At 39.8% G+C, this 12,803-nt stretch overlaps 1 protein-coding gene across 1 annotated transcript; it reads left to right on the top strand.

Moving 5' to 3' along the window:
• The first annotated feature begins 736 nt into the window (after positions 1–736).
• LOC135495776 (mRNA (2'-O-methyladenosine-N(6)-)-methyltransferase-like) lies at positions 737–12,499 on the top strand. Its single transcript, XM_064784687.1, has 14 exons — positions 737–836; positions 1,855–2,213; positions 2,521–2,717; positions 3,028–3,182; positions 3,351–3,582; positions 3,884–3,983; positions 4,253–4,415; positions 4,793–4,965; positions 6,827–6,913; positions 7,323–7,507; positions 7,739–7,832; positions 8,194–8,294; positions 8,470–8,550; positions 8,780–12,499. Exons 2-14 carry the CDS (start codon positions 1,893–1,895, stop codon positions 8,982–8,984), a joined length of 2,094 nt encoding a protein of 697 aa, XP_064640757.1. The 5' UTR covers positions 737–836; positions 1,855–1,892; the 3' UTR covers positions 8,985–12,499.
• The last annotated feature ends 304 nt before the right edge of the window (positions 12,500–12,803 follow it).

The following is a 12,803-nucleotide window of genomic DNA, read 5'->3' as shown; positions in this document are numbered from 1 at the left end:
CTACGAGGAGAGATGAAAAAGAGACGATGGACTGCCTGGGGAGTCTAATAATATTATAGGTTACAAGTCGCAAAATATAAAACTGCTAAAGAGGCAGGTAAGCTGTTATGAATTCGACGACCGAAAGCTGAGCGGGACCTGTTCTGCTCTCTCCCACGCAGCCATATACTCCTTGCGCAGTGATTGGCAGTGATAAAGATGACAGAATCGGACGGAAGGAGAGACAGCGTTTGAATGCCGCCACTAGGGTAAGGACCCGGGAGACAAACTCACATAGTCATGGTCCGTCTTTGCGCGATTTTTATCGCGCTACACGGAATCCGACAAATTTTGGCCATAGATCTGTTCATATGTGTTCAGAAACCACACAACTCGAAATAACTGATTATTCGAATTGATTGCGATCAAGACCCGCGGATCGTGACACTGGACCCCGCACTGGACACGTGTAGTATGACTTTATGAGGCAACTTGCATCCCGCCAGTCGCGCCACTCACAGTTTCGATTTGAATTTGGCGCCAAAATATTTGAATGAAGAGAATGTATTTCTTGTCTTCAAGTGGTCACAATATGCCTAGACTTAATTTGACTTTAAGTTAATTTTTTTACGCGCAAATAAAGTTATTTTTTTCTACACGCAAAACACTTTTGAACAATTTTTTAATATATCTTTGCTGACAATCTTACAACTGAAAGTTCATTCAATATTGGCCAATAACAGCGTTCCCGCTGCATCGAAGGGACAAAATGGCGGAAGCATTTTCGCGTCAGTTGTAACTTTGGTGTAAACAAACGCATAAAACTTGTTTTATTTGCTATCTTCTTGTCTTGATTGGTATGCATAAGTTAGACTAGATACTAGAGCATCTAAATAGTCTAAGTTGAGGATGATCGCAAAGTTACTTTTCTTGCAGTCACCATTCAAATCTTCGTGCTCGTCGGCAATTTGTTTTGAAAAATTGATTGTACATTTCGCTGTACATTTTCCCATACATTTGTTGTAGCATTTCGCGCTTACGTAATAGACACATACTGACATATATCATTATATGACATATAGAGATGCTACCTGCGAGCTATGTGCTGCTGTGAGATAGGGCACTTCTCCCTGTTTGCAGGTCAAATTGCCAGGCAAAATCACTGGACTATAGCTGGCTAACATAATCAGAAATTTTGATAGACACTCCCGAGTCGGACTCACACTGATCACACTCATGACTGACTGACTCTTCGGATACTGAGTCCAGGTGACTGCAGAGAGTGGAACAGATGAATACAAAGAAGTTTGTTTGGAACGAGTTGACAATCACCGATCACACCCCAAAAAAAGGTCATCGGTTGACTAACCAAGTACCACTGTTCAATGGATTTCATTCATAGTTGAATGCGATCAAACTACGTCATTTCTGATCGGGGATTCTAAAGTTTAGCCGTTTGTTTTGGTGCTGACCAGTCATGCCTTTCGCCCTGAACAAAGGATTGCTGGCAGGCATGCAGGCATTGTCCGAAGTCAGCTGCTTAGCCCTAGGGCAGGCCTAGGCCTTTTGACCTGTTCTGAGCGGTCATCCTAAACGGGTCATTCTAAACAGCATCCACCAGGTTTAAAAGCATATCCTCAAAATAAAATCTAATGGTCATAAACAAAATAAGCAGGAAATAATCCACATTTCCTGATCGTTTCATGACATTTGCTAGATGAGCGAGTTGTCTAAAATGTACCAGTGTCCACCACCCAGTCCGTGGCCATGTTGGATTTGACTTTGAGGAAAGGATAGGGCTGAAAGGTAGTCATAACATTTAGCTTAGAATAGTTTGACCTGCTTTCAATTGCATAAATCTAAATGCTTTTCCAGATTCATGGGTGTTGTCCCCATCTTCAGAATCAGATAAGATGGGAGATAAACAAGAATCAGACAGTAGCTCAGTTGGGTCTCCCGCAACTGCAACGTCCCCATCTGATACGCCGCCAAACCAGATAGACAACAATCATAAGGGAATGCCACCTCCAGGAGCAAATCAACAAGGTATCCCTGGGACGTCACCGCCATTTATAGGCTCGCCGAATGCTGGCAATTCACCGGACCCAGTTCATGATCTACCCATTGAACTACTACAAGCTGGTTGGAGGAAGTTTTGGAGTCGCAGAGAAAATCGACCATACTTTTTCAATAAGATTACCAATGAATCTGCTTGGGATATGCCACATATTATGGTAAGTTGACTCCCTCTGCTCCACCCCCTACTTCATGTACTTGTAGCTTTGTGCTATTTCAACATTGACTGTAGCAATTTACGTTAGAATTTACAACTCAGGATGGTCGATGCCCTTCTTGAGCTGTTACATGTATGTTGCCAAGTATTAAAGTGGGAAACCATTGAATTTGTAGCAGAAACTAACAACCTCATAGCCATGCATTGATTCGAACATCTTTAATTTCAGTAAGTACTTGACATGAAAGGCATTGATCTGAATCATGCTTGTAATGCTTACTGTTGCATCCTTATCTTATATCTTACAGCTACACCCAGCCTCTCAACCTGACCCCCTCAGTGATCCCCTTGGCATCAACAGACCCGCAGGCCCACCGAAAGACTTACATGACATCAGGCTCTCGCGAGCTAGTGTGGACATACCATCTCCACATGCAGGAATGAAGAGGCAGGCTAGTGAGGACCCATTTGGAACTCCACCTAAAAGAGCTGCCTTCAGTATTGGGTAAGGATTATTATTCAGAAGTACTGTTCATTAGATGTTTGCTTCACACTGATATTTGGAAATCTCATACTGTTCCAGTATTATAGAAGAAAAAAAAGTACAAAATATGAAAAAGCATCTTGAGGAGTCGTTAAATTAATACTGTAAAAACAGAAATAGTTGCATTCCTGTTATTTTGACATAAATATATGGAGGAGTAAAGAAGATCTAAATTAAATGCCTATTGTGGAGTTGTCTTTAAAAAGCCAACTGAAAACTACGTAAAAGATGCAAATTCACAAAAACCAATGTTTCATATTGTTGTTTCCAGGCCATTTTGGAACTTTGAAATCAATAGTAATGTGGTGATTTATGAGCGGCCACTGACAAAGATGGCACCCCCACATCCTGATGTGGAAATACTGCGGGGACAATTTCTGAAAAAGTTGAGAGGACATTATCATGAGCTCTGCCAAACTAGAGAAGGTATGGTTTCTCCCTCTAATGGTGAAACTGGATTATACTCAATTCTGTTCAATAATTTTATACTTCGCATACCTTTCTAATCTCGCTAACTTATGACAAAAAAAACATTTGCAGTAAACAAACAGAAGGAAATGCGGGGTCCTAAAAGAATATTATGTATGTTTTTAGGTATTGAAGTTCCACACGAGTCATTCAGTCGATGGCTTCTGGAAAGGAAGGTTGTTGATAGAGGAGAAGACCCGATGTTACCGTCAGACTGTGCTAACGAGATCTCATTGTCAATGTACAGAGAAATCATGAACGATATCCCGATCAAATTGATCAAACCAAAATACTCGAGTGATGCACGAAGGCAGCTGTTCAAATATGCAGAATCCGCTAAGAAAATGATAGAGAATAGGTTGGTATTCTTGTATTTGGTTGGTATCCTTGTTTTGCACCCATACAGAATGTATCAATGAAAATTATACACTTTTAAAAGTGACTGGTGTTTACTGGGCAGCTGCAGTTGAGTGTCCATTATTAGTCCTGGTGTACAATAATATAAAGGTGTGAAAAGTTATTTGCACAGGATTTGGGCTACAATTACCATGTTGAAAATTAGAAAACACTTGCAATGAGACCGATTGTTCTCCTGGCCTAGTCAAGAAATGGAGCAGCAAATGTTGATGAATATTTATAGACATTGTGTGTGGTTTCAGAACTGCCACGCCCGAGAGTCGAAAAATAGTGAAGTGGAATGCTGAAGACACGTTCAGTTGGTTACGGAAACAGGGTAATGCATCATTTGATGACTACTTGGTAAGTCCTAAATGAGTTGATTACCACCTTAGGTGTAATCTAGCATCGGTGTTAGTTTCACTTTCGTTTTCCCTAGTGTGGGTATTGGTACACTTGTTCTGGAGCATTTAAATGAATCACTGTATTGGTCGATGTTTGCTTGAATTGGAACTTCTTCTGTTCCTGGCAGAGTTGAATGTTTTGAATCGGTGAAAGTATCATGATGATGTTCCCTATTTCAGATAATTGAAATTGTCAAACATAAATACAAGATCTATTTTCTCCTTTAGGAAAGACTTGCCCATTTGAAGCGGCAGTGCCAGCCTCACCTGACAGAAACTGCCAAGGACTCCGTGGAAGGCATCTGTACGAAAATGTATCACTTCTCTTGTGACTATGTGAAAAAACTATTGGCGCAGCATTGGGAAATGCTGAAACAATGTGGAATTGACCGTAAGTTCTAAGGTCTTCCAAGCCCCTACCTCAAGTCCCAAGTTTGTTTGTGAGATGTAAAGCTGATTGATAAAAGTGCTGGTCTAGTCAAGTCTGACATGCATGGTTTATCATACTCGGAATGTAAAGAGTGGTGGTACTTTAATGACAGGCGGCGAGTTCATTCATTCTGGGAAGGCAACCGCTCCTATTTTGAGGCACATGATTTCTCTCAGCTCCCCTAGTTCAGGTGGCCTAGTTGTGCAAGGTCCACATATGCTTTCATCAGCTGAGGGACATGTAAAAGACTCAGTTGCATTGTCCTGTCTCTGTTGAGGTCCAAAAGATGCTTTCACAAGCAGAGGGTGATCTAAAAGCCTCAATTATCTTCGTTGCAGAGCCTCTTGCTGTCCAGAAGCCCCCTCTACGTAAGGTCTTGTGCTATCCTATCCAGTTAGCAGTGCCATGTCCACGGCTTCCTGTCACGGAACATCAAGTAGATGGTGAAACGACGGTGCTACGGTATAGGGGAGATCAAATTGAGATCAACTCCATACATTTTCAAAAACTGGTCAGTATATGTTTAGGTTTTCCTTTCGGTCAGGGAATTTTTTCATTTCTTTATTGGCTCACCGTAAGGGGAGTCTATACGATAGCGCTGTGTCCGTCGTCGTCGTCGTCGTCGTCGTCGTCGTCGTCGTCGTCGTCGTCGTCGTCGTCGTCGTCGTCGTCGTATCCTAACAGTGGCACGTTTCTTAACTGCTAGGGCTATGAACTTGAAACTTTGTACACAGAATGCCCTAGGTCAGCTGACCTCTGACACTGATTTTCGGTCCGATCTGATTCTCTGTTTGGCCACCAGGGGGCCAAATGTCGATATCTAAAAAGTGTGATATCTCGCTTATTAGTGACTTGTTTTCGATAAAACTTTTGTTGTAGGTACTCATAGCAAATATACATTTTATATTATACGGGTTTTTAATTTGACCTTGTTTTCAAGGTCACAGAGGTCATATGGCGTAAATTGGCCATTAGAGTGTAAACTATGGCACGTTTCTTAACCACTAAAGCTATGAACTTGAAACTTGGTACATATAACCCCCTATATCACATAGCCTCTGGTGCTGAATTTTGGTTTGATCTGATTCTCCACTTTGCCACCAGGGGGCCAAAAGTGGATATCTAAAAAGTGTGATATCTCGCTTATAAGTGACTTGTTTTCGATAAAATTTTTATGGTAGGTACTCTTAGGAAGAATACATCACATGTCTTACGGGTTTTCAATTCGACCTACTTTTCAAGGTCACAGAGGTCATATGGCGTAAATTGGCCGTTAGAGTGTAAACTATGGCACGTTTCTTAACCAGTAAAGCTATGAACTTAAAACTTGGTGCATATAACCCCCTACATCAGATAACCTTTGATGCCGAATTTTGGCCTGATCTGATTCTTTATGCGGCCACCAGGGGGCCATAATGGAAAAAGGAAGAAGTGCAATATCTTGCTTATTTGAGTGAATTGTTTTCGATAAAATTTTTATGGCAGGGACTTCTAGCAAGGATACACCACATGTCCTACAATTTTTGGATTTGACCTCCTTTTCTAGGTCACAGAGGTCAAATGGCGTAAATTGGCCATTAGAGTGTAACTATGGCACGTTTCTTAACTGCTGAAGCTATGAACTTGAAAGTTGGTACATGTAACCCCCTACATCAGATAATCTCTGACACCGAATTTTGGCCTGATCTGATTCTTGATTTGGCCACCAGGGAGTCAAAACTGAAAAAGTAGGACATGCAATATCTCGCTTATTAATGACTTTTTTTCGATGAATTTTTTATTGCAGGGACTCTTAGCAATCACACGATATTGATCTTGTTGATGTCATAGACAATTATTGGTTGGATCATAAACTTATATATACTGCCCTGTCTTATTACTTGACATCAATACACATCTAAAAAAAGTCTTCATGCCTGATTGTGTTCACCATATTCACCTCTAAACTAAGCATGATCCTGCCTACTAAAAGATGTATACGGTGAGCACAATGGCCCCTGGCCGTTTCATTTGCTCCAAGATGTGGCCAAATTGACCAAGTGACTGCAAGACCTCAGGTATTCTGCACATGTCTCATGTGACTTGGATCTTTAGCCCTATTCGGGATAGCCACCAGTACTGAGAATTTCAGTTTTATCAATACGCTTTGTTTGAATTGTGAGCAGCCAGCCTCAAAATGACTGTTGTATCCATTGTTGAAAATCGTTCAGTTCAGAGTTCAGCTTACCAACCGAACTTCTACGACTTGATTTATCACCACCACTCTGGGAAAAACCCAAAACCTATATTTCACTTAGGAGTAAAGGTTTTCTGGAAATAGTCATATTACAAGGACTCTGTTTCAAATCCTCAAACAACACACTTTTTTCTAGGAACAATTATACCGATGGAATTGTAAAGATGATGCGAGATTTGACAATTTTTTGACGAGAGTGTGGTGTCTTCTGAGAAGATATCAGGTGAGAAACTATCTGTTTTGATTGATATGATCCTAGTCTATGTCTTTGCTTCTGTCTTGCACAAAACTGTATCTCAAAATTCCTGCATAATTGTATGGGAGCATGATCCAAAGATCACATCAATGTAAAGCAAGGGACTAGGTGTATCCAGTGAGCATGGCATCATTCACATCGGACTCTGTGGTATATGGCTTAAGCTATGGACAGTAATTTTGGACTGTTGCATGAGACTAGTTGGGCTTGCCATCGAGTGAGTTCAATGAATAACGCATAGGTGCTCATCGCAATTTCGGCGACGGTGGCAGTTGAAGGGTTAAGCTTCCTCTCGGGGGCACTCTGGTGATATGTCCTGTCTGCACCGAAAGATAAATATAAGTGTACATGTTACTCAATTGTCCTTTAATTTCAGACTTTGTTTGGTTCATCCAACAACGAAGGGGCTGGTCTCCAGGGCGCACTGCCTGTGGCCGTTTTCGAGTGTCTGCACCGGGTATTTGGTGTGACGTTCGAAGGCTTCGCTTCACCACTCAATTGCTTCTTTAAACAATTCTGTTCGGCTTTCCCGGATACCGACAGCTACTTTGGTTCTCGGGGGTAAGTTGAATTCAAATATCAACTTGTCTTTGAACTGTTTGTTTGGGTGACTTATTTGTTTAGTTGTAAAAAAAAATGAAAAGTGTGCATTCAAAGCATTTTGAAGGAATATGAATTGATATACTGTAGCAAGCTGCAATCGCTGGCAAACTGAATTGGAAGATCAAGCTGATTTATTTTTGGATTTATGCTCTCATGATCCAGTTGTAAAGAAACGTATACATTTTTCAGGACGATATTACACTTTCATCCATTGACTGGGTCATTTGAATGTAATCCGCCATTCTGTGAGGAACTCATGGAAGCTATGGTCGATCACTTCGAGGTGAGAATCTTCTCGTTCCTGCATATGGATATATTCAAACTTCTGCCATCTTAAAGTTACATGATTACCGATGGGCTGTTTTCTCATAGTTACAGATCTTGCAATGAGCGAAGTAATTACTAGCCGATTGTTTGGTGCATGAAATACCCGTTTCATGGCATCTCGTTCAAAGGGTAATAGTGTCAATTTGCCCGGAATGCCTGAGAGAACTAGCAAGTAGATCTAGTTTGGCAATACCACAGCAAGCATTCTTAATAACCTTCGGCAACATTGTGATCTTGGTTGTCATCAGTGCGTTCATCGTCACCTCGTCAACAGTGCCATTTATCACTTATTCATGTGTCAGAAAATTTAATTTCAGAATTTATTACAAGAGTCTCAGGAACCGTTGTCATTCATAGTCTTCATCCCAGAGTGGCGAGACCCCCCCACAGAAGCCCTCATCAGACTTGAGTCGAGCAGGTACGTCACTCCTGCTTTGATTGGGTAGCCCTGGCTATGCACGTCACTCCGGCTGGGATTGGTAAATCCTGGCTATGAAGTCTGTTGCCTTTGTCTTCATTTGTGGGTAATACGCCAATGCTTTCTGCTGCAGTTCTGACACAATAAACAAATAAATATTTTTCTGTATTTACAGATTCAAACGAAAACAAACTGTAATTCCTGCCTTCGACCATGAGTACAGACATGGATTTCAGCATGTTATGAAAAATACACGGTGAGTTGTAATGCTTCTTAGAAGGTGTACAAGGAACCAGGACAGAGGAAGTTGTTGGCAAAATATTGTAGAAATTTCAAAGCTGGCCAAAGTTGCAATTGTGTTTACTTTTACAATTTCATTCCAGTTTTGATAAAGAGACCACAATGTGTTCTCAAAAATGTTGTTTCCAGAGGGTTCATCTCACTTTTCTGAGCATTACAAATTAAACCTTTTGTTCCTATTTCAGTGAAGTGAATGTGAAAGCTGCCCATGGCACTTTGGTGGTGTTCTTACAGAATGAGGCCGGTTACCAGAAGTGGGGACCAACACCAGAACGAGTGAAGGAGCTACGACTCGCGTTCATGCCTCGAGATCCTTCGCCTCCTCACCATCAGATAAATCAGACTCCAAAAGACCCTGTACCTGCAAAAACAGATAGTGAAAGGACGTAGGATTCGTACTTCAAACATTATTGTGGTTAGAAGCGAAGTACTCAAAGTGATGTAACTGACTTTTCTCCTCCTGTGGAGAGATGTTAGAAATCCCCAACTGGGGAGTGGTCAAGCCAGAAATATTGAGCCATGTCCCCTCATCCAAATCAAAGCAATGGCATGTGGTGCTATTGACTGCCTTTCCAAGGCAAATGGCACCACTTAAAATAGAGCTGAGATAGGGGCCTGTTCAAATACGGCATCTTAAGCTGCGTGCGCCATCTAAAAATCAATGGACAGCATCTCGTGAACGGAGTATATCAAGATTGGCATCTAAAATATGGACTTTGGCAGTCAGATTATGTGTGCGTCATCCAGGTCTTCGAACAGGCCCGAGGTACCAAATTATAGATGGACCCTTATTCATTGCCATTATTGAAATTCTAAGAAATGGGTTGTTCGCTGAGTACATATACACACGTAACATGTATGTACCCGCACACTAATGTAGATATAAAATGTGGATTCAAATCCAATGGTGTGTCTGAACATTTGAGTGTTGCTGTATAGAAATGTCATGTTTTAAGTGTACGTGAGAAAAAGTGAGGAATTCATGTGCCCGCATTAAAATAAGTTCATCCATCATTATTTATTAGAATGTCCATGTACAATACTTGTAATTCTAGGTAATTTAACCTGTTCGGACAAAAATAAAGACAAAAGCCTCGTTTTTGACTGGCTTTATTTGGTCTCGAGACCATCAGATGAATGGCTTCTTTCATTAACATCATACTTGACCTCAGTGTGTCGTAGAAAATTGCATAATATCATTTTGTCATCTTGTTCACTCCACAAGAGTTGAGACACACAAAATTCCCATCTAAGCTATTGTATACCGGTAAATTTGTTTGAATGTTTGAGTTGCAACTTATTTTGTATTTTTCTACTCTGTGCAGTTCCCTTTTCCCCCATCCATCCTATTTTCATGTAAACAGTTTATCGTTGCTAAAAATATTCTTCTCCGATACCGGTATCTTACTCGTTTAGAATGTTGCTCACGAAATTTGCAAAAAATAAAACACTTTCATGGTTTACTGAATTTTCTCCAACTTGTGAGATTTAGAGTCATCAGGCAGCTTCTCATCTTTCACTGATTTGTTTTCATTCAAAGAAGATTTTATCATGGGACCTTACCATGTGGCCAAGCGTCCGGTGCCCATGAGCATTTGGACAAAGACTGCTAATGTCTTTTGATTAGATTTTGACACTGGTGTCATCGTGAGGTAATTCCCACATCTATGTATGTTGAAGTGCTTGTATATAAATCCATCAAAAACATCCAGAATTTTCTTGTCGAATGAAATAATCATGAAAGTCATAAGGAAAGGCAGCGTACATTTGAATTTATTATATGTTCTACCCGGTATCCATTCGTGAATAAAATCCATTAAATTGATGATGATTTCTGTTGACACATCTCATACTTTTCATCGAATACGCTTTCAGTGACTTGTCAGGTTAGTGTAACTGATGGTGTCTTGTTTATTAGAAGTTACGTAAAAGTATTCTACTGTTCTGAGGTGTTCTTGGCTGTAGTAAGTTTGAGATATGTTCTGAGCTGTTGTTTGTCAGATCAAACCATCTGATTGGTGTTATGAAGAATAGATAAAGACTAAATACTGGTGTGTTGTACATAGTATATTATCTGGAGAGTTGATCTCTTGTCGAACTGATATTGTTTTTGTTAGAAAAGTCAATCAGTGTCGATTGTGTATGTAAGTTGTTCTTATCATGGCATCTTCATATCAATTCTGTCAAGTCATTTTCATGTTTTGTCATCATAATCATGTAGTAATTAGTCCCTCTCCGTAATTATGAAAAATGTGTCAAAGATCACAATACGAAATTATACATACATGTAGTTGAATACCAGAAGGACAATGTAATGTTTATTGGACTTATGAGTGTAAGGGCTTGTATACAGTTATGTTTTAAGAAGTGGTCTATGTGGGAATTGCATTTCCCATGACTGTGCGGTTACATGGGATGGTTCAATGCAGTTAATTACTGTTTGAACCTTGCAAAATATTTTCACCTCAGGAGATTGGTTTTTTTTATTTGTAGGTTAGGCTCTTCTGCATGCTCGGGTTGTTAGTCTTTTGTACGTGGTCGTTTTGTGGATACTTGTGAATTACTACTTTGTCTGTAGCTGCATGTGGGATATTTGTGGGAGAAAAGACATCTGTATCTGTCCATTGTTTTAAAATATGACTTAAGATTGTCAACGGTGAAAGGACAGGGGTATCAGAGCTATGTAAGCTAAGATGCATACATCTCAAGTAATGTTTGAAATTACGGTTATGGTGACTTCATGCTCTCGTAAAGATAACGTGTATAGCTGCATATCCTCTGGTCCTGATATTACAATGCTGTGCATGCTAGTCAAGCTGAAGGTTCCAGGCATGGATCCGGGATCGAGTGACCATCGAGTGGCCTTTAACATGACAGGGAAATTTGGAAAAGAATCTTAGAGATTGATCTCGACTGTTGCTGTGTTGCACTGGGCATCCCCATTTTGCTCAATCCATGATCCACGCCTGGACTTGAAATAATAGGCAAGTGCAGAAGTTTTTGCTGATTGTTTCTGGTGAACTGTTGTAGTTTTTAGCAAGTGTGGATTAAGACTTAGTGTAATTTTTTATAGAAGAGCCTATTACTATATTGTATAACATATGTACATTTGATACATTTTATCAGTCAGCATTTTATTTATTTTATTTTCCATTTTGGAACTTTTCTTATGAAGTAAATTGTAAATATGGTCTTAACTTGTATACTTGTAAATAGATTTTAATGGCACATGCAATGATGCATGTGAAAGCTAAATAAGACTTTGTGAAAAGTCTATTTTAATATCTGCTCTTTGTGCAATATACTGCTTAATAGTGATGGGTAGCTAAAACGAAAAGTTGGTTCAATCTATTTTGTGAAGATCTTGAACTGGGATTTAAAGCCAAGGCCTTTTCTGTACATGGACTGTAAACCACTGAATTTCGGCCCCTCTTTATTTTTGGAATTTGCAAAAATTTCTGGTTAGAAAGATTTCATGATTTTTAATTTGGCATATTACAAAATTTCTTCCAGTTTTTGCAATATTTTTCGTTATTCAAATTTTCTTGGATCGAGCTCATTTGCCAAATCTGCGAAAACATAACACCCATGAAATTCGGAGGTTTATTGTATACATTAGGCCATCTTTAAATGTTTGTTTGCAGTCACTTAACCTTTGGTTTTGAGACAGGGTCACGTTAATCGTTTTCCCGCAGTTCAGACCAGGATTGAGTTGGCCTGTGACGTGGTGGTGTTTTCCCAATAGCAGTTGTTTTGTCATATCCATGAAATGTGTATGATATGGTTTGTAGTTTTCTTCATTTTCTACCTAGCCTGTGGTAGCTGAACATTCATCCTGTTGATAACCAGTTATTATGACCAGAAAAAAGCTGATATAAATACATGTAGATGTACTTATTTTATAAGCAATGCCTTGTTTTATTTATTAAGATTTTTGGCTCACCGAAAGGGATCCGGATGTTCTTGCGAAAATCTGGGGCTGCAAAAATAAAGGGGTTCACAAGGTTTGTCACAAGTATTTTTTGTATCTCCTCTCTATGGAAATGTTCTGAAAAGTCTGCAGTGGGAGAACTACCGAAAAAAATAAAATATTGCAAATGTGTCTTTTATCATTGTCTGCCAGTGAGGTCTCAGGAGTACCTGGTAAATCTCTTGAAACTTTGCCAATGGATAAGAAAATGATCAGATTGGCCTAGAAATAAGCTGTTA

The sequence above is a fragment of the Lineus longissimus genome, chromosome 11, assembly GCF_910592395.1.
Source record: "Lineus longissimus chromosome 11, tnLinLong1.2, whole genome shotgun sequence".
In the NCBI taxonomy this organism is placed as follows: Eukaryota; Metazoa; Nemertea; class Pilidiophora; order Heteronemertea; family Lineidae; genus Lineus; species Lineus longissimus.
This window is presented reverse-complemented; position numbering and strand designations above follow the sequence as displayed.